The following is a 25,640-nucleotide window of genomic DNA, read 5'->3' on the forward strand; positions in this document are numbered from 1 at the left end:
AGCTTAGAGCATGACCTACAGTGCATGGATGACATCTATATGTTATTAAATGTATTCACCGATATCCAGTGACACAGAAGTAGGAATGCTCCTATTATAAAAGACAAATTCGCCCTCTTGTTTTTTTTTATGTGGATATATTTGGGTTTTTGTGAAAATGAAATTTTAAATATACGAGTTTTAAAGGCGAGTTATTAAAGTCTATATACTTTTTCAAACTTCCGTGGAATTTAGTTGTATTTGACTTGAGACATTTTTGTGAGCGATGAATGAGTGATTGTTTGCTTAATTAGTTTCTTCCTGGGGGAAAGCTTTTTAATTTTGTTTGGTAGAACCCTGTCCCCTTGGGTTGAGGGGTATTTCTTATTACTTTGATCAAGTAGTTGTGGCCAGGTGCGGGCTTAGGCACCAGAGTAGGCATCAGTACTGGAAGTGGCACAGGACCCAAAACTGTTCCCTAGGGTCAGTGGGCATCTAGGGAGGTCCGGCCAGTGGAAACCAAACTGGTGGCCCCTGCAGATACTTGGGAACCAAAGCCGCTCTAGAGAGAATGAATAAAGTTCAGAGGATCAGCAGCATGGTCTCCTTGAAGGCATACACTTTCTCCAGCATCAATGACAGCCCGGAGAATTTGGGGAGCATCGGGATAACTCTGCAGAGTGACAAAAAAAACTCCGGAGTTCTGCAAGTGGCGGAGTGCAGCACAAATTGCAGTATGGGTTGATCTTCCTGCCACTCGAGTAGAAATACCTGAGCAGCAGCTCGCGCACGCCAACTAACCACGGAAACTTCGCGAAAGGAGCAGAGTTTACCGCCCAGGCGTATAATTGTGATGGGCTCAGCACTCTCCATTAGCCCAATTGGACAAATCATCCAATGCTTATAGTAAATGCAAACAGCCCGGACGTAATTAGGCACATGCTTCTAATCTACCTTTCTTGTTTCAATGTTGCTTTCCTGATCACATTTGATGTACATCGTTAGATGGCTGCCTTGGGAACGGTTGCCTTCCCTTATCCATTATGTACATGCTTTGTAGACATCCCTGGCGAATTTCATTTTCTAGTGTTTATAATTTGCATCTCCCCAGTACACTATGTTTACATTCTTTATAACTGGTACAAACATAAGCTTTGCTGGCCCCAAGTTCAGTAACCCCAACTCAATCTCCAACTTTTGTTAGGTTTGTCCTAAATGCCAGTTTCAAATAATACATTATAATTGATTGTAAAAACCTCTAAAATACTAACAGTGCTATAAGATACACATACAAATAACATATCAGCATGCCTGATGATGTACACAAACGTTACTTTTTTGTGATGATTGCCTTGGTTACACCACCCTTGGAAGACTCCCTTTCTTGGCGCAGTCTGAAGAGTTCCTATAGGGGGGGAGGGGATTAAATAAAAAGGCATCATTTGTTTTAAATCCAAGCTAGCAAAGATTATGGAAGACAAGTCACACACTCAAAGGTCTATTACAGTTGTAGGTTCAAAAGCCACATCTCTGTCATAGTGTTCAAACCAATTGGCAACCGAATAACGATGTCGTGACGGGAGAAACCTAACTTATATACTTTTCCTTAATTATATTTGCCATGCAGCACTTAATACAATCAAACATGGGAGTTTTAAGTAGTTTACCAAATTAAGGGAGATCACATTCCTCCCACATATGCATTCTAGATATTGGAATGCATGCTCCATATGCAGCAGAGCTTTTCATTATTTTATGTGTTTAAATTTCCCCCAGTTTGTTTAATTTTTTTAAACATCAGGGCGCAGTTTGAGATCACGTTTTGCGAATTTATTCTTAACACATCTGGCACCAAGTCCTTACAAACATATAAAATTACATACATTGCACAGCCTTCGAGCAGACTTTTTATTTTTTACAGCAACCAATATGTATATCATGTTTCTATGGGACTGTTTTAAACGGTGATCTGCAGGATCCGATTAACCACTATAAGTCATATTTACAGCAACAGCTGAACCAGGCATAGGTAAGACCCTGTGCTTGTGCTACCTTGCTCGCCTATATTACGAGTACACAAAACAACACTTCCATATGATGCAAAATACCGCTAAAGTGCCTTATTAAAGCTACAAGTACTAAAAAGATGCTATCTCTAATGTAGTTTAATTTTCATTGTGTGTTCTTATGTGTCCTGAGCGCAGTTTCTCAGCACACGCAGAGTCTAAATGCAAGCATAGTGCCTAAATGCGCACATAATGTCTTACATGCAAGGTCTGGAAATGCAAGCAAAGTGTCCTGCAAAGTAATAATGGAAGGTTTTCCACCCTAGGATCCTCCTGCACCGACTCCCTACACTAACATCCTAAGCCAACTCCCTAAACTCACCTAGAGCATTGACCCCCTACAGGCAGCCGCGGTCCGTGCAGGTGACAGCGGTGGGGCCGAGTGAGGGGGGATTTCGAGGGATAATGCAGAGAGAAAATTAAATAAATAATTCAATTTCCCTCGACATTGTCCCTCGAAACTCCTCTTTACTCGGCCCCACCGCTGTTACCTGCACAGGCCGCGGCTGCCTAGACACACATTCTGCACTGACCCCCTGAAAGCCCTCCCACAAGCGTCCCAAGTACTCATCTTCTATCCACACTCCTGCACACACATGCCCAAGACTAACCCTGAGCACGAAGGTACAACGTTCCCCAGCACTCACAATCCTACTTCTGCATTGTCACCCTTCTTCTGGACTCACAAAGGCACACACCCCTATCACTCATACGCAGGCACAAGGTTAACTCACCCCATGCACGCAACACAAACATCTCTTTGCACTTACCCTCGTATCTCACACACACACACACGCACACACACACACGCACACACACACACACACACACACACACACACACACACACGGGGCATGCACAAACACAGTACACTCCTTCACTGCATGCATCCCTTCCACTCACCCAGACATCCCTTGCCACTCACGCACAGAGGTATCCTGCACTCACACACAAGCAACCCTTCCACTCACACACCAGTACCCTTTCTGCATTCACCCCATTCACTAACCCCCCACAGATTACTCTGCACTAACTCCCTACAGGCACCTTCTAAAGATGCACTGTTTTCCCTGCACACGCATACAAGAGCACTCTGCACCACTTGGTTTGATCTGAAACATGTGCATACTTCATTCACTTCCTACCCTGGATTATGGGTTGATGGTCAAGAGCTCCCACAACACCCATGCAGAGTGAGGAGGAGACGACCTCTTCAGGCCTTGTCTTGAAAACTAATAGGACAGCCTCCCCAGTCAGAACAAATAGAAGGCTTGGGCAATAGATTGTGGGGTTTAGTTGGAGCAAGTAATGTATATGGGGACATACCAAAAGGTCGGGACAGATTGGAACAGAGCTTGACAGAAGGTATGGCACCTATTCCACTACTGCAATGCCATATGAATTGATGTCATAGACCCCTCTAATCAAATGATGCTGTTAACTGTATTAATTTATTTCACTTGTCTTCATGGATGATTCTAGGCACTTTATTGTGTCTTTGTATTTGAACGACTCATGGACTCTTCAATATTTTCCAAAGTCTTGCTTCTTTCCTTAGTGGCAGTTAAAAAATGACCTCTATTTTTTTTTTTGTACCAATTGTTTTTATTTATTTATCAACAGGGAGAAATACTGAGCCTAGGTTTCGGTCCTGAGCTTGAGCAGTACTGAGATATTACTCAGTTGGTACTTCTAGTTGAAGGGGATAAGTAGGTTGAAGAATGAAAGCTTGAAGGTCGACCAAATGTAGCAAGCTATTTTTTTGCTATGCCGACCAATATCAGTGGTTTATGACAACTATTTTCAGGCAGATCATTATTTATCTGGTTCTGTAAGGATGAGGTGACACAGAACGGTCTTGTAGAAAAGCGCTGTGCAGAGGGAGAAGGAGTGGAGAGGGAGATCAAACGGTACGCTAATGCAATCGTCGATTTCCTGCAGTAATCGGTGTGTTAGCTGTGTGTAAAGGAGATATTTGCACGAATCATACATATGAATAATTATTTGTATCTGGATGCTGGGGGTGTAGCTGTGATGAAAGATTCTAACCACGAACAGTAACAACTTAGGACTGAATATTAGCATGTAGAATTTTATGTGGCAGTCATGGTGTAAGAATATCTGAGGGAAACTAAATAGGTTTAATAGGTATAGGTGATGAGCATTAGAAGACTAATTTTGTTTAAGATAAGCAGAGCAGTGAGGGCCATCCAGTATAGGATTGGCAAGAGTCAATTCTATAGTTGCTACTGGAATCTGGGTTGATATGGACAGCAAGTTTCAAGTCACAGTCTAGACTGACTACTTAGCTTTTAATTGTGAGGCTTGATGGGTTAGCTGGCGGTGTCAAGGGACATCATTGCTTTTGGAGACCCTGAGTTTATAAGAGCTGAAGACCATTCATATGTTGATAGAGGGTGGCAGTCTCCAAGCTTGGTATTGGTTTTATTTGTTGGTGATGACTGGTAAGATCTATTTATCACCAACGTATGTGTAATAGTGATGGCTCTGTTGGCCAATGCACTATAGTGGGCTGCAGCACATTCTGTTCCTTGAAAGAATCCAGAAGGGGTTTGTTCAGGATGAAATAAGCAGGATTCCATCTTACAGTATTATGAGCTGTCAAGAAGGAAGGAGAGATCGAGAGAAGAATTCAACATTTTGCTACCACAAAAACAAACCAGAGCATGGCCAGGCAATGTATACTATCAAAAGAAGTAATCAGAACGAAAAGCTCTGGTTGGCATGCATCCTGTCTCATCTGCTTCACCGTCAGCATTATCTAAGGTTTTGAGCAGCGTAGCTTCCCTTTCACTGCCATTAAGACTCTGATTCCAGACTTGTGAAGCCGAGCACACATGATTTATCTATGCGATCACAACAAGTATGTGGTTTATAATTGATATTCATTTAAGTCCCGGGGTGTTTTCTTAAGAAGAGATGTGACTGTGGTGGACTAGTTCCTTCTTCGAAAGGATGTTGGAAGAGGCTAATAAATCATAGCAACATTAACCATTTGTTGGGAATTATATTGATGTGAGTGCAACTGTTATGAAGGTTTTGATCAACCAGAAGAAGTTGCAGGATGGGTGGATAATCTGACAGGTTTAATCAGCTTGAGTGAGTGATGTAACCTTGTGTTGAATACTATTTTGGATTTTGATAACGTATCAATGAAGAAATGGGGCAGGCAATTACAGAGTGCTTGTGATTCATTAGATGGCAGCCTGAGGCACATACAATGCATGGTAAGTGAAATTCAATAGTAGATTGTCAATTTTTATAAAATGCACTTCTATTCCTTTCTGAATTTTTAAACTCACAAATGCACAACTACATTATGAAGGATGTACCAAGTGTTCCTGCGCTTGTTCTGGGAGAGTTTGTTCATGATTGTGATCAGGTATTCCCCTCAGTGCTACCTACGATTTGACATTTTTGCAGTCTTTAGGATTTAGGGATTTTGTGGTTTAAGTACTGTACAGGAGGAAAACATAGATATATATTTGGTTAAGTTTGTACATACAAATAGGCAATTAGTGTACATTACATGAATACACAAAAGCAAGTGAGATGCTAGACATATGAACAGTGAAATAGAAAAGTTTACAATTTGTTCAACATTTAAAAACATTAAATATATCAATCAAGTTTCTTCTGTTTGAAAATTACCACTGCTGCTTACCTCTTGCTGCTTTTTAACCAGGAGCTCAGTCCTTTGCAACGATGACGTTAGTTCAATTATCCTCATCTGAAGGTCTCTACTACTACCTTCACTTGATGAGGATTCATGCTGAATGTTGGATATCTGAGTCTAAAAGCAAAAGGTATTCATTAAACACATGATGGTCCATACACCATAAATACACCAAGATATTCTCACTGTTTTTACAGACTTTTTAAATCCCTGTACAAAAGTAATATTCAAGTTGATACAGATTGTCTTACGGTAGTTCAATTGATATGTAGAAGCTATTTCAAGGATTACTGATAAGAAGGGACCCTCATAACCATGTTGATTCAAGTCCAACATTCTGAGTGGCTTTAAAGGATGGGTGTACTATGCCACACAGACTAATTTTCATCAGAATCTGGATTATGGACAAAGACAGACAGGAACATGGTTTCATAAATAATGTGAGGTATGTTTCTCCTAGGGAACTAATACCATCTAAAATGTATATTTTGGTTCAGTTAGTGACAGGTTCAAAGTTCAGGACAAACTGCTTGATGGCAATACGAGTTTCCTAAACCCAGCCTTGATCTTAGCTTATTTTTAACTCTTGGCATTCTCGTATAAATCATTTTATAGAAATATGTTTGGATCTTTCGCACAGATTGCACTAATTTTCAATTGAACAGAATACAATGTGCACCTTTCAATTTCAAATACTATTTTTGGGGCAAGGAGGGGACACCAAATTACTCTAAAAGATTTGACCTTCTAGAGTTCTTCAAGCTCACAGATAATGTCATCATGAATTGCCAAAGATCATCAAAGAGAAAGGCCTAAACTGGATACCTATGAAATAATCTAAATCCATATGTAAATGCTTTTAGGTGACACAAATGAAGAATGCCCCCAATGTTGGTAGGTAAGCGCTTCCATTTTTAAATAGTCATCCAAACTCAGCAAGGTAGAACGTTGTATCATTCCATCTGAAGAATTGTAACAATCTGGGTCAAAACCTTCTGAAGGAAAATCACCAATATCATTGAGTCTATCAGAGCTTGGTCCTACTGCAACAGAAGCGCTAGTCTAAAAAACCAGTCCCGAAGAAATTAGGTTTATTAAATTCTCTTCCTTGACCATTGAAGACAGTATCTCCTTAAGTAAAAAAGAAACAAGGTACTGGCTCCATATGAAATACCAGTTCTGTACTGGTGGACTCTGTGATGACCCAATTGTTCAAAATACAACTAGAACAATGCCCAGATACATTCTGATTGCAGACATACAAAGGTGTCACTCTTACTTAAGGAAGCAACCAATTTCCCTATTTTTTAACCTTCCACATGTAGCCAAATTGTTAGAAGCTGTACTTTCCCAAACAACTGCAAATCATTTTGAGATCCAATCGACTTCTAAATCCATTCCATGTTGGTGTCAGATAAAGAGGTTACAATGGAGATGCAGATTCAGTAGAAACATGCCCACCTTCTCACAAAGGTATTCATTATTAACAGGCGGATTGCCAACTTTTAAAAGAAACAAGTAAGATAGGCACCTAAATTTTCCTATTCATATTTCTTAAATAGAACAATGACAAACATATCTTTCCCTTATTACTCACTTTCAGCCAGATTCATGACGCTTAATTGCGCTCGCAAAGGGCCAGATTCTGAGAAACTGGCCCTTTGCGAGCGCAATTTTTGCATTTGGGATTCATCATCCCAAATGCAAAAATCGGTAAATGCGATTTTGCTAAATTGTGAGGAATTACATTTAAGGAATCTCTATTTGAGATTCCTTAAATGCAATTCATTAACCATTTATAAATTGCTAATTCGCAGTTTCGGGCCGCTATTTACCTCGAGGTCAAACCTCGTGGTAAATAGCGAAAACTTAGTAAAATGCTTTTCAATGCATTTTTCTAAGTTGCATGTTGCACACACACATGTCCTTTGGACATGTGTGTGCGCAACACCAATGTAGATTACATTTCAGGGGTGCTACAGGGTGTCCTTTGGACACCCCTAGCACCCTTGAAATCGCATCCTTATTTGCGATTAGCAAATTGCTAATCGCAATTAAGGAATAACTCCCCATTCATTCCTATGGGCCTTTAGGCCTTTAGGCCCATAGGAATGAATGGGGAATTATTCCTTATTTGCGATTAGCAATTTGCTAATCGCAAATAAGGATTGTGTAGGAATCGCATTTTATTTTACGATTCCTACATGAATCCCGTTTTGCGAGTCAGTAATAGCGATTCCTTATGAATCGCTATTAAAGACTCGCAAAACGGGTCTTTGATGAATCTGGCAGTATGTGATTTAAGGAGAGCCTTTACATGCTATTTAATGAGGCATTAGGGTTAACTTACTTATAAGCTACACAATAGATACAGTATTGGATGTTTAATACTGTAAAATGTACATGCCTGGGAATTGGGAACAGAGTTATAATTGCATCTATTGTCTCCATGTAATCAAAACAGAAGCAGTACATGCAATGGCCAACACTTCCCAATTACCAAATAAATTTCAAGCTGGTTTAATACCACAGCTGCGAGGTAAATCAAGCCTGCTTGTTCTAAATTCAACAGGTTGCATCACTTGACAAAACATCTGGTGGCCCAGAGACATGAAACATAATTGTGTTTGCTAGAGCCAAAGACATAATAAACACATAACTGAAGACGATTAAGAAATTGTATCTTTTCTGAAGGATATTGGATCATATTTATATATATTATTAGGTGGGATGTCAAGTAGAAAGGCACAAAGCACTTAAAGAGAGAACGTTTCATGCTATATAAATGTACAAATATTAATAAAGCACAAACACGTTTAAATACATTGCCTGGATATTATTGGCTTCTGAAGGAAATTTGTGGTAAGTACTAAAACCAATTTATATAGGATCTTTTCAAAGAACCATACTGTTTTATCAGTGTAAATGGTTTAATCTGTGCTGCTGTGCTATTGGTGGCCACAAGTGACCAGATCATCTAATATTAGATTTAGACCATTGATCAGCGATGAAAATCTAGGTTTTGGACCTTTCCAGAAGCACTGGTCGCATGCATTTCTGTACATTTGTAAGATGTGGTCATTTTGGGATGAATAAATGAGTTTAGTTGCTTGACTACATCTGGCATGTGGGGAAAAAGCGAGACACTGCATAAGCTGTGATATTCCTTCATTATTGGTTAGTCTATAAAGGACAAAGAAAAAGACTTACCCTGAGTTTCATTATCTCTTTATCTTTTTCTTCCCGCAAACTGACAAGCATTTCCATGTAATGTTTGGAGATTTTTTCTGTTTCCTTCACAATAGTTGGACTGGAGCATGTTTCAGAAATCTGTGGAAGTTAAGAAAGTCAATTAATCAAGGGCATTTCTTATAAAATACAGATTTATAGCCTCTTTACCACACTGGAGTACTTTAACAAGCATCTCAGCCACCAACAATAAGCAACATCTGTCCTACTCTGGTCTGACAGCCTAATACCATGCAACACCTCCCTCCTCTACAATGATGTACAAAATCTCAAATTGTTAATGGAGCGTTACTACATACAATGCGCCATTACTCCCTATATGCCTTTGAGGCCCTTGAGGTATATGGCAAGGCCACCGTTGGCAGTTTGAAAGGAAAAGCCAGATATGGTAATTGCTACTCCCTGATGTCACTTCATGTCCCTAGGACTGCAATCATTTTTTTCTCTTGTCTGTTGTAAAGCAATAAAGGTGTCTATAACTAGGTACCTAATAGACAACGATGCCACAAACAACAACTCTATGATTAACATACAAAAAGAGAGACAGTAAAAGTGGGAATAACCAGATGCAAATAAAATAAAAGCAGGCTATATATCAATACCCAAACCACTATGAATGCTACTAAAGAATTAAGAGATTACAAGGGACACAGAGAGCTAACTGGGGGAAAAGATGTAAACTTAAGGCATTTATAAGGAAGCTGCTAAACAGGAAGAACTGGCAGTACATACCAACAGAAAAAAGATGAAAGTTGCCTGAGGAGGAAAGACTGAAAAGGATAAGGTTGTAATTTGCTTTGGCTTGTTAAATTGTTCCATGTGGAATCTCACCGTAGTGAGATTCCACTTATGTGTTTTGGACAACCAGCATTCTGTCCTGGTCAGTTGACTACTGGCTACGAGGGAACCAGTCTGTTGCCATATGGCCCTTGAATAAAGCATCTTACCTCTTCTTATCCTGCTTTCTGGGGGCATTATCTCTGTGTCTCCAGTCTTTTTTATTCGGGTTGTGACATTTCCCCACTCACGCTCTAAACATCTTGTGCACTGCTGGTTCTTACCCTAGGGCAGAAGGGGTCCGGAACAGCCGCGTCTTCACTCTGCTTCTTCCTCGAGTGGGGTGCCCGTCCGTGCGAGCGGACCCGTCATCTTGGAAGTAGGTTCATCAGCAGAGTGGCGGTCTAGTTTCTGGCACTCACGGGGGCACAAAAGCCGACGCTGGAGCGATCACGCTGCTTATGCGGGCAGCTCAAAAGCGGGAGGCAGTCTCGTTGGAGCTACGGCTGTGGCTTCCACTAACTTTTTAAAAAAAATTGAATTTGCTATGTTTTTACTCTGGGTGTGACACGCATTCTGGGGGCATTATCTCTGTGTCTCCAGTCTTTTTTATTCGGGTTGTGACATTTCCCCACTCACGCTCTAAACATCTTGTGCACTGCTGGTTCTTACCCTAGGGCAGAAGGGGTCCGGAACAGCCGCGTCTTTACTCTGCTTCTTCCTCGAGTGGGGGGTCCGTCCGTGCGAGCGGACCCGCCATCTTGGAAGTAGGTTCATCAGCAGAGTGGCGGTCTAGTTTCTGGCACTCACAGGGGCACAAAAGCCGATGCTGGAGCGATCGCGCAGCGGATGTGTGCAGCGGGCGCGCCAAAGGCAAGCCCGTCTGTGCCCGACCGCGCTAAGGACGCGCCCAGCGCCGGAGATGTTGCCCCTATTCGGCCAGGACGTGTACCGGGTGCTGAGGGTGAACCACGAAGGTACTCCAGCAAGGAACTTATCACTATTGGTGAGAGGGGTCGTGGCATAGGGACTCTCCTGTTGTCTCATACGGCCTCCCCATTAGCAGACATTCTGAAGGGTGATTCCTTAGTTGGGGGACTCCTGAACGTGAGGTCTCTTTCCAAACATTGTGTTGACATTCAATTGTTGTTGGAGACCCACGATTTAGACTTCTTATGTATGACCGAAACCTGGATGGCACCCGGCTGTGATGTTGATGCCGGGTTTATCTGCCCATCAGGGTTCAAAATGTGTCATAAGCCTAGGATGAGTGGGAGAGGGGGCGGGGTGGGTGTGATTTTTAGAGATACTATTAGTTTGAATGTTATTAATTTGGAAGAGTGTAATGGCTGTGAGGTATTTGGTTTCTCTATGAAGATTTCGCAGAGGCCTGCTGTGACTGGTATTATCTGGGAATCTTTATGCTGGCCCAGCAGCAGGCGTTGCTGGAATTATTTTCATACGCATTTGGTGATTCTGGGGGATTTTAATCTCTGGCTGAATGGTACCCTGAATACAGGCTTTCTCAACTTAATCCATTCGTGTGAGGCTCTTGGCCTCTCCCAGCGCATTTTACAAGCTACTCAAATAGGAGGTCACCGACTGGATTTGATCTTTTCTGAGATCAATCTTCTCACGGTCGGGGATGTGTTACCCATGGCTTGGACTGATCATTCCTTGATTAAGTTTTTTATAAAGTCAGATGTGCCCATAGCAGGGCCACCTGGTCAAGTAAGGGAATATGTGAGTAGGGACTGGAAGGCCCTTGCTCAGAAGAAAGATGCATCACCGACATTTATGGTTGAGGAATGCTTCTCTCCCGCCCTACAGGCAGAGGTGAATTATGCTGCCCTCTGCGCAAAGATCACTACAGTATTGGATACTTCTGCTCCTTTTAAACATCATCTGAACAGGAGCAGACCCTCTGCACCTTGGTTTACAGACAGCCTTAAAAAACTGCGGCAAGAATGTAGACAGGCAGAGAGAAAGTGGAGGCATGCGTACTTGGATAGGGATAAGCTGCACTGGAAAGTCAAGCGTGGGGAATACAAGAAGGAGAGTCACAGAGCTAAGGTGGAACATTTCTCGAGGATGATCCTCGATGCCCCAAATAGCTCTCGTAGTATCTTTAACATCTTGAATAATCTCACCAGTCCAGAGTTCCCCCCTTCGCAGGAACTATGCGAGAACTTAGCTAGGTTCTTTCAGGATAAAATCAAATTGATCATTGATCATTGATGATTTGGGGGTGAGGCCACAACCATCATTGGTAACAACTGATGGTAGCAGCCTGCTGACTCCCGACACTTTGTCTGCATTGGGAGGAGTTGAGCCCCTCGCAGAATTTGTACAGCTGTCAGCGGAGGAGTTTAGGGAAGTGGCTCTCGGTAGAACATCTGGGTCCCCGTAGGACCGGCTCCCATTAAAAATCTGGAAGGAGTATGAGCCGGAGCTCTTCCCTACGCTCAGGCGGGTATGTAACCAGTCTCTTGCTACGGGTAGGGTTCCATCACAATGGAAACAAGCGATGGTGACCCCTCTATTAAAAAAGCCCTCCCTTGATCCGAACTCTCCTAAGAACTTCAGACCTATTTCGCTCCTACCCTATCCAGCTAAGATTGTAGAGCGGTTGGTGGCAGGTACCCTCTCTAAACATCTCGAACAGCATCAGCTCTTGGACGAAGCACAATTTGGCTTTCGTCCAGCTCATGGCACCGAGACGGCCCTTGCGACCGTACTGGACGAGCTTCGTTGGCGGGCAGACAGGGGACAGGCAGGGGTTTTGATCCTGCTGACCTGTCTGCCGCCTTCGACACAGTGAACCATGATATATTGCTAGGCAGGCTGAGAGAGGTTGGAGTTGTGGGGAGTGCTCTACGATGGTTTGAGTCCTTCCTTCAAGGCAGGGAACAGGCGGTTTCCCTTCCGCCCTTTCAATCTGCCTTCTCCACGTCTCGCATGGCGTTCCACAGGGCTCGGCGGTTAGTTCAGTTCTCTTTAACATCTATATAAAGCCCTTAATAGCGGTCATCAAACATTTTAAGATCGAAATTGTCAACTACGCTGATGACACAGCTGATTCTGTCCTTGGAGGGGAATGATCATACCTCCTTGGAGGAATTCCACAGCTGCATGCGAGCCACTGCAGAATGGCTGGAAGCCAATTTGCTGCAATTTAACTTGGGAAAGACCGAGGTGCTCTATTGCCCTAGGCCTAGGATAAGTTCCTCCTTACCTAACAACTTTTGGCCGAAGGACTTTACCTCATTGGTCCAGCCGGTGAAGGTAGTTCGGAACCTGGGGGTCATGTTCAACAGTGATCTCTCCTTGGAGGCGCAGGTCTTTAAGGTAGTAGCTAGTTGTATGGCTATTATTCGCCCTCTGAGAAAAATTTTGCCCCTGTTACCGCCCACTGCACGGATAGAGGTGGTACGTTGCACTGTGCTAAGCAGGTTAGATTACTGCAACGCTCTGCTGCTGGAGTCCCCGAGCTACCTTATGGATAGGCTTCAGAGGCTCCAGTCCGCAGCTGCCAAACTGGCCTTAGGTTGGCCTCCGAGATCCTCTTCTGCTACGGCCTTGGCTCAGCTACATTGGCTCCCAGTGAGGGAGAGGGTGACCTTTAAGTCCTTGTGCCTGACCTTCAAAGCCCTTCATGGGCTGGGCCCGGTCTGCCTTCAAAGGATGTTTTTATGGTATGCACCGGCTCGTTGTTTGTGCTCCTCCCTGGCCAGGGTAGTGGCTGTACCTAGGTTTAAAAGATCTAGAGCTGGAGGCAGATCATTTAGTGTGGCTGCGGCCAAGCTTTGGAATTCTCTGCCCATGGAACTTAGGCAGATTGATTGCCTGCCTGCTTTTAGGAAGCAGCTAAAAACTTGGCTTTTTCCACGCTTGCCGTAACCTTCCGTTGCCTCCAACCGCCCTTCCTTTCTGCTTTTGTCACTGCCAGCGCCAGGATGCCTCTTGAGGTGTTAGCGCGCTTTACAAGTGCAATAAATAAATAAAGTCAATTTGTACAATTTTAGCGAAGATCTGGCCAGCTGTCACCATCTGAGCTGCGGACCCAGAACGGACCTGCAAATAGATCCTGTATGGTTGAATCCAAGCTGAGGGTTGAAGCTACATGGAAATCCCTGTTGTAGTACGGGAACTTTGCCGTCAGAGAGTGTTGGCAAATTCCTCCGGCTACCCGTGGCGTATGAATACGTTTTTTATGGATCGCTTAGTAAGCGATCACAAAGGTTGGAGGTTAGAGCTCCAGCTGGTTGCTGACGTCACACGCTAACGTGCCTCCATCTTGCATGTAGCAGCGCACATGAGCACATCGATTTATCCCCAACGAAGGACGCTCAGCGGTGTAAGCAGTCGGACACAGGTACCTTAATGAAGGACATGGAGGGGTGTAAGCAGTCAGACACAGGTGACTTATTGTTTGGTGGCACGCACACCTTATAGTGTGTCATCCTGATTTCAGTGATACGCACACCTTACACTCTTTAAAGCAGGTGATCTATTGTACGGTGGCATGCACACCTTATTGCTTGTCAATTCCGTTTTGGTGACATGCAAACACCTGTTTGTTTATGCACTGGTGCTCCATCCTCATCACAGCTACACGCACGAGTCATCCTTAATTTATCCATATTATGTGGTGATTCTTAATGCTTCCACAGCACAGCAAGCAAATATTTCATGATTTGAGGTTTAATTGTGTCGGTGATGAGCACACCTTATATTAGTCAGCGCACACTCAAGTTTCATAGCCAGTGTTACCCACATCTCCTCCTTTAAGCGCTAGTTACAAGGGTTTACTTAACTTTAGTGGGTGTACATTTATTATTTTATTGTCTTTCCCGTAGCAACTCATATTCATTGGGGTCATGATTGAAGCCTCTGAAAGTCCACTCAGTGCAAATACGTCTAATGTAACAATGTCACTTTTATCTGTTACACCATCGCCTTGTTTTCTATCTCAACCAGGCTCTTCACCAGTTTCATGGGATGATTGTATTATGATGTTTGATAATTATTTGGAGGCTTTAGATGGGCAAGATGTGTGTCCTTCTAGGAAAAAAGCATTATTAATGAGCGCGTTAGGTAATAAAGGGCAAAGAGTTATTCAAAACCTTTTTGTAAAGAATGGTGTAAGTATGTTTTCATTGTTTATCTCTGTCCTGCTTGTAACACAAGCCATGGATCCATCGTGCATTTGCTATTTTTCTGCCCTAACGACAAATCTCTAAGGGAAAAATGGATAATATCACTGTAAATTAGTTGCCCCTGGCCACTAACTAGAGGTGCTAAGAATTTTGAGTACGGTTACATGTAGAGCTGAGGTTTTTGGTTTGTCCAGACATTGGCATGCACTGTGGATAAAACGAACAAAATGCACTCTATGATGGGCCCTGGCCTATCTAAAAATCGATATGCACTGTAGATCGAGCGCAGAGTAAGTACCTTATGATGAACCTTCCTATTAATTTGATGTGTTTTTACACAAGTTTTTACATGATTGATCTTATCTATGTTTACCTATTCAACCCTCTCTTATTGTATAATGTATGAGCTGTGTACTTTTATGATCTTTTATGATCGAAATAAAGTGATTATGATGGTTATCGGGTATTTACCCCAAGCTGCTTTGCAGAGGGGTCAACCAATGTTAGATGCATTTGAAGAAGCTAAATGCAGATTAGAGATTAGGTTTGCCAAGGAGGAAAATATAGTTATGACACGTTTTAAATGTTATACTCAGCCATAAAGAGTCGACAAATCATTGATGAATTTGTTTTAAGGTTGCGTGAACTGTCTACATGTCTACAAAGTGTGAGTTTGGGAACATGACTGATGAGTTAATAAGGGATCAGTTAATAGTACAGTGTAGATAGAAGAAAATTCAAGAAAATTTGTGGGCAGCAAAAAATCCCACATTGAGGGAGGCCATTGATATGGCTCAGGTTTTGGAGCATATCAGCCTCATACATGCGAGAATTAAAGAGGAAGAAACAGGAGGGAGAGGTATCTGAAACCAGTAGAATCTGCAACCACATTGAAGCACATTGGCAATTATAAGAAATATGGTGGGACTGTTAAACAAGGCGGTAGTCTGTGCAATCGGTGTGGTAGTACTACCAATTCTTCAGACTCTAAATTTTGCTTTGCAAATAACAAGGAATGCAGGAGGTGTGGCCGTATGGGCCATTTCATGAGGATGTGTAGGATGGCAAACTGCAACAAAGGTTCTTTGTTATCTGAAGGTGAGGTATGCTCTGTTGAGTCATGCAACAGAATTCTCCTGGTAAGAGATGCAGAAGAAATGGTAGAAGAGGGTCAAAGGAAAAATAGACCCAAAGCGATGTTTATGATAAATGTGAGAAGCTGGCCTGGTATACGATATCCACTTATGTAAGTGGGCACCCTGCACCAGTCCACACAATCCTTATGGTGATTTAAGAGGTCTTAGACAACCTTAGAAAGCTCTCTAAGGGGTAGCTGTGGAGAGCAGCCTTCAGGCTTAGTCCAGAAGGAGTGTAAAGCAGCTTGTTTCACCAGAATGCAACCTTATAGAATAGATTAAGTGAAAAAGAACCGCAGTTATTTATAAAAATATGTATTTATTATATAATACTCTAACACATACAAATATCTCCTACCCGGATATATGCGCAATGCACACAATACTTAGCAAAGAAACATAGTAAATAGCACAGAATACACAGTGGACCCCGGGAGGGACCAAACCATATACTATGAAAGTGGTATAAGAACCACAGCTCAAGTCAAGACAATGTCGAGAGGACGTAGAAGTGCTGGGGACCCACAGAACCTCCAACGGTATGTAGATAGGGACCCCACAGAGAGCATGTGGATTGTGGGAACACAAACGCGTGCTCCGTACAAGTCCACGTGAAAGTTGCGGTTAGATTTCTAAAGATGGAGGACTCTTTTCAGTGGACCCTGAAGAAACCCAGTGGAAGACAGAAGGTTGAAGAGCCACCCCGCTCGTGGAGACCCTAGTACCCACGTTACCTACACCAGGGAAGCAGAGTGCATACATGTGAATATTGTCGGAAACCCCTGTCGAACCCAATGGATGACTTCAGGAAAGTGCTGCTGCTGGTGAAGGAGAAAGTGTCCAATGGAATCCGAAGGTGTATTCTAGATGAGAGGCACCTGCAAGCAGAGTCTACGTCACTCAGGAGTGTCAAGAAGACTTGGAAGACAAATACCCTCCGATGTTGGGTGTTGCAGGAGAGTTGAGGATGACCTTGACTCCGCTGCTGTGAGGACCAGACAATGCTGAGGAGGACTAGGAGCCATGCACAAGGTGTCCCACAAAAGATGTCGAGTGCTGAGGGGTCGATGTCCGGCAGGAGCGCCAACAAGCCTTGGAAAATGCAACCAACACAGGAATTGAAGAAGGAGCAACGTGGGAACCAGCAAGGTCCAGGGGACTCGCCACAAGCAGGGGAGTCCGTGCAGGCCCGATCAATCAGGGGAACCCAAGAGAAACACAGGTGACCCTCAACAGGACCCACAGGCCAGAGGCACTGGAGTCGCAAGAGGACATCGAGCAGCTCACCAAAAGATGCAGGCCACAGTGCACACAATGCTGTGTGGCTGAGGACTCTGGTCATTGGAAGTGCTTGAGGCTGGGGCTACTTAGAGCCCTAAGATTCCAATGGCAGGAAGCCAACAAACCTTTGCAACTGCAAGTTGACACAGTGCGCGGGGGTTTGATTATTGCAGCCCCCACGAGGGATACTGGCCTCAAACTTTGTAAGAGGGTAGGCCATGCCTGAAGAGCAGTGGAAAACCACCACCTGTGTTGCAGAACCATACAAAGACCGAAGGGGCTCAGGATCAGCAGACCAGTCGACTTCCCTGCATTCGCAGGCACTGCAATGAATTGACTCCTTCACTTCAAGGGAGATTCCTTCGGGTGTCTTGGATGCTTCCCAGGCCTTGGAAGATTCCTGTATGATGCACAGGCGCAGACAATGCAGCAGAATGGAAGGGAGACGAGTTCCGGCCCAAACGAAGTCCACAGTGACCAGACGGTAGAAGAAGTGATGTCTGATCTGAATCTTGTCCCTTGATGAATCTAGGGACCCACCCACAGGTAAGCCTTTAAGTACCCTAAGAAAAGGGTTGGGATGATTCAGGGGACCCTCCTAGGGGAGGGGAGGGTCTGGACGGGGGAGGTTACTCCCATGTCCTCTGCCCAGTTTCACGCCAGAGCGACTGGTTTGAACTGGACTATGCACAGGGACACCAAATGTGCCCCTCATGCAGACTTAGTGGCGCTGGCAAGAGTACCCACCCAATCCCAATACACTAAATCCTGTCTGGGAGGTGATCACACCTCCCTGTGACAGGATGCCTGATATTACAGTGTGGGAGTATGATTCCAACATGTTTGATACCAAACATGATAGGATTCGTTTCAGCCAATTTCGAGATGGGCATCGTGGAATTACGTGTTGCCCCTCTATATGGTATGTGGCTGTTTCACTGACAACCCGGAAGAATGGACTCCGTAGGCTGTTGGGGTGTCCTGCTCATGCAGGGGCACACTCTCACTTAGAACCAAACACCCTGCATTCAGGATTGCAAAGTCGTGCTATAGGGGTGACTTATAGGTTTTAAGTGCAGTGATCCAGATATAGGACTCCAGATATAGGAAACCTATATCTTTAGTAAGTGGTGCTAGCACCAGTTTACACAGGCTGCAATGGCAGGCCTGTAGTTCTGTTTTGAATGGTCTCCCATGGATGGCATAATGCATTCTGCAGCCCATGGGGGAATCTCTGGGGTACCTATGCCCTGGGTACCTTAGTGCCATATATTAGGGACTGATAAGGTTACCTCAGTATCCAATCTGGGATGTACCCAAGTACTGAACATAACAATTTATGGAGAAAGCAGATGGACGGTCTGCTGTTTAGCAGGATACCAGTCAGACTAGTCAATAACAGCTTAGCACCAGGCAAAAAGTGGGGGTAACCATGGGAGCAGATCATACTTTCCTACAATAAATGTCTGTGAAGTCGAACTAATGGTGGATACTGGGTCTGTGTACACTATTATTCCAAAGTCTATTTTTGAACAGTGGTGGGCAGGATGCACCCTGAAACCAAAGGATATTGCTCCAGGAGGATATCGAGGGGAATCTATCGACATATTGGGCTTCATGGATGCCAAAATTAAATTTGGGAATAGGATTACCAAGGGTAAAGTGTATGTAGCTGAACGGAGATCACCAATTCTAGGATGGCTTCACCAATAGGATTTACATATTGTTAATCCTAGAGCACCGTATTTATTTATTTAGTGTTTTATATAGCGCGGACATGACCAGGATAGGGTATCAGAGAGCTTCACATTTACATAGCCTTCAACCTTCGACAGCAGGTTTGCAATGACCTTTAAGCAAAAGTAACAAGCATAAATCAATTTGCGAGAGACACATTTGTACTTACAAAAACATATATACATATCAAAACGACTACTAGAGATCGATTAGTATTATCATAGTATGTGAACAGGAAAGTAGCCTAAAGGAGTCTGGCCTACTGTTATTATGGGAGGAATGTGCTCATAAGAAAAGTCTTAGATTCTTTTTTGAAAACAGAAGTGGACTAAATTCTTCGAATGCTCGGGGGAGTGAGTTCCAAATTCTTGGTGCCGCTCCAGACAATGCTCTGTCATAAGTTCTCTTCTTTCTGAAGAGGGCAGTTTTCAGTAAGAGATCTCCGCTGCTCCGAGAGACTCATCTGACTCCTGATAATGTAATTTTCTGGGCTAGGTATAGTGGTGTTTTGTAATGTATCGCTTTGTGTGTGAAACATGCCATCTTTAGTTGCATTCTTGCTTCGTAGGGTATCCAATTAATCGCTTTCAGATGTGGGGTGATGTGGTCAAACTTTCTTGAGCCTGTTATAAGTCTTGTGGCTGCATTGAGACAAGCTATTAGCGGGGCTGTTGAAATCTTGGGTAGTCCTGATAAAGTTGTGCAATTGTACTCAATCCTCAAGATTACTAATTCCTAGACAACTGTTTTGAGGTCTGAAATGTTTCAGTTTTCTAAGATAGCTCAGATGGAATCGGGTATTTTCGCCATTGTGGTAATGTGGGTTTGCATGTTCATGTTCTTATCTAGCGTAATTCCAAGAGACTTGGTTGAGACTACTAGACTCGGAGTACAGTTTAGCGCCGTAATCAATTTGGTCCATTCCATTATATTTGTAGAACATTTCTGGGGGAAATCAGAAGGAATTCTGTTTTATGCACCTTCTCATGTGATGGTGGTGTGATCAGGAGTCTATTGAAGATGTACTTCTCTCAAATAGTAAAGTCTTTAACGAAAGTTTGGATTTGTTGAATGGGTAAGCCCATAAAATTATTTTCAAGGAGGGGGAAATTCCTGTCCAGCATAAACTAAGGAGGGCCCCACTGGTGGTAAGTGAAGAGGTAAAGGAATTAATTCAAGAAATGTTGCAACAAGGTGTTATGGAACCTATGGAGGCATAAAGCTAAGTCTCCTCTGTAGTCATTACGCGAAAATCTGATGGGTGGCTTGGATTTTGTGTGGCCTGGAGGTCACTCAACTAAAACATCGTGGCAGATACACACCCCCTTCCCAACAATAATGAAATGATTCTGTTGTTGAAGGTGGGGGGAGAAATATTTGAAAATTGGATTCAAAGAGCACCTACCACCAAATAAACCTTCATGGAGACTTGAAATTGCTCACACCATACAGCACTATGGAGGGAAATTATCAATTTACTAGGATGCCTTTTAGACTATCACCAGCTGCAAGTGTATTTCAAAGGGTGATTTTTCAATGGGTTTGGAAAGGTCATTTACTTTCAGGATGACATACTTATTTTTGGCAAGACTGTTCAAGAACACAATGCTGTGTTAAGATTTGCTTTGCAAAGAATTGCTGATATAGATCTAACTTTGAGGAAAAGAGAAATGTAGTTTTCTGAAGGAGCAAACTGAATATTTGGGCTATACTTTGTCGGCCGAAGGGGTGAGACTGAAAAAAGACTTGTTAGAAGCCATACCTGTAGCCCCTTTTCCCATTGAAACAAAGATCACCTGATGTCCTTTTGGGCCTTATTGAATATTATTCGAAATGTTTCCAAAGTTCTCAGACAAGACAGAGCCTTTGAGAGTTGTAATGAAGAAGGGGAAAAGTTTTGCATGGTCACATGTTCAGGAAATGTGTTTTGGGACGATAAAAAAAGAAATCTGTGAGGCTGGCATTTGGTACCTTTTGACATTGATCTTAAGTTCATTGTGACAGTGGATGCTAACTCTACAGGGGTGGGTGCCATTTTCTCCCAAAGGCATAAGGATGGTGAAAAAACTGTAGCCTTCGCTTCTCACACATTACCAGATACTGAAAAACTATTCAGTTATTGAAAGAGAAGCCTTGTACGCTGCACAGGTTGTCGAATATGTTTGTACATATTTGTGGGGCACTCATTTTAACTTGAGGTCTGATCTTAAGCCTCTAATTAATGTTCTTCTCCCTGGTGGTGCAGGCAAGGGTTCTGCGAGATTGGCAAGGTTTGCTGCCAGGCTCCAGGAATATTGGTATGTGATGGATCATGTACAGGAGGATTGCCTTTCCCTATTATCCATGGATTGGGAGATGGTGAAAAGTCCTGTGGTGGATGATCAGGAAGGCGAAGGTTCAGTTGCACCTATACAAGATGTAGTGTTGGGGGGTGCTGGTGTATTCATAAAAGAGTGGTGCCAAGCTATCGATGTGGATCTTACTCTTCGTGAGGTCATACGCATGGTTGTTTCTGGTAAACAGAGGGAAAGTTGTGTTGCCAGTCCTATGGGACCATTTGTCAGGTTGATAGATGGGTTTCCACACATGGCAGTCATATTTTAATAAGGGTCGGAAAATTTGTGCCACCAGTTAATTTGAAACAGAAACTGGTAGCAATGGCTCATGGAGGCCATTTGGGACAAAGAATTACCCAGAAACGCCTTTAGGCACAGTCTTGGTGGCCTGGAATGGATGCTCAGATGCTGGATTGGGTGGTGAAATGTGTTGTGTGTAAAGAAAGTGATAAGTGTCTCTGTGTTGGTAATCAAACAATCATGGGACACACTGGAAATCCGGGGTTGCCCTGGCATACAGTTTCATGAATTTCATAGGTCCGATGTCTGAGGTACGCAGTGGTTTGATGTTTGCCATGGTATGCGTGGATGCCCATTCAAAGTGGTTGCTTGCAAAATTCATGGGAGATATTACCACAAGTGTCACTATTCAGGCCTTGAGAAAAGTGTTCCTTGAGGAAGGAGTTCCCTCCGTCCTAGTGGCAGACAATACTACGCAACTTACTTACCAGGTCATGGATTTTTATGTAAAATAGGTATCAAACACCAGTGCACCTCGCTGTACAATTACCAAGGTAATGGCATAGGGAAAAGGTATAATAGGTTGGTTAAGGGAGTGATTCAGATGGCTTGTGTGTCTAATCAGGGTGTCGAGAAAGCGGTTGTTGATATGGTGTGGGCTTAATGCAGCACCAAACAAGACACTTTGGGTAAATCTCCATTTGAAGTGTTGAGAGGAAGGTTTCCTGGCAACAGATTGGTACCAGCCTGGTTGAAAGATTGTGTTTTGGGTAAAGATGTAAATATTGAGGAGATTGTAAGCAATGGAAGAACTGAAGCAGGTGAATGGATGAAAGTTAAAACAGGTAGAGTAACTAGAGGGCTGACCAAATTCAGGGGTCCTTTTAAGGTTAAGCAGGCATTTGATTTCCATGTGGTTTTGGAGAATGGAGAGCATTGGAACAAGCGCAGAGCTGCCTTATATCAGAAGGGTGCTGTTTGCTCAAGAAAGAATGATAAAGCTGTGGATGGTTTTATGGTAATGAGGGATGGTGACTTCGGATGTAGTGATGGTCCTTCTTCCAGTCACAACCAGAGGGGAGAAGTGGCTCAGGGAGTTACTACAGATTCTGTGGTTCTTGAGAGGGAACGGACAGAAGGTGTTGGGTGTGGTGAAGGAAAACAAATTAGAGGGCGTAAAACCCCTTTGTACTTGAAAGATTATGTTTGTTGACACATTGTGTTTGGTCCTTATTTGTTTACACATCCTTTAGTTTTTTCTCTATTTATTTCCATTGTAGCCTTATGTGGGCTCTTTGTTGTTCAGTGTTTTCCTATCTTTCTTTCTCCATGTTCTATAAGAGCACTTGTTTAATTATTACGGTTTTCTATAATATTGGAAGAAAAGGAGATGTGTCGTAGTTTGCTTAGGCTTGTTGAGTTGTTCCATGTGGAATCTGACCCTAGTGAGATTCCACTGCATGTGTTTTGTACAACCAATGTTCTGTACTTATCAGTTGACTACTGGGCAGGAGGCAACCGGTCCGTTGGCAGATGGCGCTTGAATAAATCATCTTACCTCTTTTTATCCTGCTGACTGCGGAGTCAATTTGTAAAATGTTGGCGATGATCTGGCGAGCTGTCACCATCTGAGCTGCGGACCCAGGATGGACATACGAATAGATCCTGTATGGTTTGATCCAAGCTGAAGGTTGAAGCTATAAATACACATGAAACTAAGAAATTCCGGATTTCTTTTAGTTACTCTCAAAAACTAAACCTCAACCTAGGTTAGTTCTAGACCTAGGTTACTATACCCAAGTGATACTGGTACCAATTGTTTGTCTTTTTTTGAGAAATCGAAGCATTATCACTGTAGGAGTCAAAAGAACCAACACTACAACCATATCTCTAGACATACACCAGAATTCCAGCTCAAATTTTAACGGAAGTTGGATATATGCTACAGCGCACTGCTATCTCCTGAGTTTAGTATTTTTATTTTCTCACCATTAAAAACATCAACAAATGGTAGGAGAGAAAATACATCTATACATAGATTGCATAGCCACAACCAGTAAAAGCAGAAATGGGTGCAGTGCTGTCTTTGGAATGACAACAGCTCAGATAACTACTAATATGTGAATGCTTTTTCTCTGGACACAATTTGATGTGGGGCTATGGATTTACAAAGTAGAAACATAAGAAAGAATTACACAAGGTTTTGTTCAACATCTGGGATAAAGAACTAATTTTATAGTGTGCACTTTTCATAAAACATAGACCAGCAACAATAAGCATTTAATTTGAACACAGCAAGAGAACCAATGGCTTATGGTACCTGTAGTCTCAGGTTGTCGCTCTCTTGCTCTAGGGCACGCTTACTGAATTCCAGTTCCTTCAAGCGATAGTCCTTGTCAGCATCTGCGTTCTTCAGAAGAAGAATCTGTTCTTCTAACCTCCTGATTTTTAGGCCATTCTCTTTTAGGGCTTGCTGATGAGAACAAAAAAGCAGCACTATTTCTCAAAGAATATTCTTTAACCTACAAGTGATATCATTGTCATCATGTGACTGAAGATCATATACGAATATCGGTTTGAACACTAACTCAAATTCATACTTGCTTCTGGTGGCCAGAGCAGTCTATTTGTCACAGAAAAATGTAGATTCAATGAAAAAAGTTAAGTTACTGCACTGGTTAAAACTGTAAATGATGCAGTGACCCCCCCCCACCCCTAAATAGAAAACAAAAGAGGAATAAATTGCGGTGTAATTGTGTAGATGAACCTTGGTATTAAGATACTGAAAGAAGGTTCGCTAGAATACAAATATTATTTTATTATCATAAAAGACTACAATATTCTAAACATGTAGCAAGTACTCTTCTAATGAGCATTCAATTTTTTATTATAAAAAAAGGTAGCCCCTGTAACACCTCTATGAATTGTTTCATGGTATTCTTTAATTGTATTGAATCAAACTAAAACATAGTCTTCAAGCTACACCTCACAGGGGAGGTTTAACTTGTCCAGAATATGTACTTGAGTAACTCAAACAAAAAGTTACTTACCATTGTTAAAGTATCTACCAGAAAACAAAACACATTATCTTCCCTCAATTCCTCCACGTTTTGAATATCCCTCTGGTGCCAGACTGAACGTTCACAGTGTAGGACTTGGGCCTTTCAGTTTAAATGATCCTAATATTCTCAGATGTTGGTAAGGAACGTGGAGCAAGTTGATCCAACCCGATCAGAGTTCAAGCAGCATTTGAGATGTGAAGGGAGTGGTGAGCGGGTTATGGCCTCATTGAGATGTACCCACTTTGGCACCATTAGAAAAAGTGGACAAGCCCATCCCTACGTCTTATCTGGACTGGGTGTATGAGCCCAGTACTTCCTGTAGAGCAAAGATGGAAGTAGTAAGAGTGGAGGTTGCAGTTGATTTTGAAGTTGAACCCTTCAAATTGCATCACTATTTTGAGTTGTTAAAGATCAAGAGGGTTATGACAAGAGACTACTCAGTTAAGAAAAAGATGTAGACAGCCTAAAGCACGGCAGTACACCTACATCAGTGTCGGAGCTGATGCCATGGAATCCACAAGAAATGCTTTCGAACTCAAGATAGCATTAGTTGCAGTTGATCTGAGGCTCCAGAAAAATGAACAAATGAAACCTGCAAACAGTGGCATAGCTAGAGGAAGGTGAAGGGAGGGGGCCGATCTGCTCCGGGTGGCATGTGTTTTGGGGGGCGGCAGCCTTCTCCCGCTCTTACCTGCCATCTCGGGCAGCAATCACCAGCACCCCCCCTCCGCTCTTCAATAGAGCCGCCGCGGGGCGGCAAACACAGGGACCGTCATGGGAGGCAATAGGGTTAGCTACGCCACTGCCTGCAAAACACATTAAATGCAAAATTCTTCAAAAAGAAATACAATCAAAGATGTCCATGCTTCAAAAAAGTGTTATCTCTAACCAAAAGGGTGAAATTGTTGGCATATAAAGTGA

The 25,640-nt window shown here is 42.9% G+C and overlaps 1 protein-coding gene across 4 annotated transcripts in view; it reads right to left on the reverse strand.

Annotated features, from left to right (window-relative positions):
• Positions 1–25,640, reverse strand: part of POF1B (POF1B actin binding protein) — a 225,826-nt gene that overhangs the window by 22,183 nt on the left and 178,003 nt on the right. For all 4 annotated transcript variants that reach the window (XM_086918778.1, XM_086918777.1, XM_086918779.1 and 1 more), the window contains exons 12-15: positions 23,978–24,130; positions 8,953–9,072; positions 5,731–5,859; positions 1,314–1,384 (exon numbers count right to left, since the gene is read on the reverse strand). In XM_086918778.1, the coding sequence (XP_086774904.1) occupies positions 1,314–1,384; positions 5,731–5,859; positions 8,953–9,072; positions 23,978–24,130 (473 nt within the window). The remainder of the gene's footprint in view (positions 1–1,313; positions 1,385–5,730; positions 5,860–8,952; positions 9,073–23,977; positions 24,131–25,640) is intronic.

The sequence above is a fragment of the Lissotriton vulgaris genome, chromosome 4_1 (genome assembly GCF_964263255.1).
Source record: "Lissotriton vulgaris chromosome 4_1, aLisVul1.2, whole genome shotgun sequence".
NCBI classification, from domain to species: Eukaryota; Metazoa; Chordata; class Amphibia; order Caudata; family Salamandridae; genus Lissotriton; species Lissotriton vulgaris.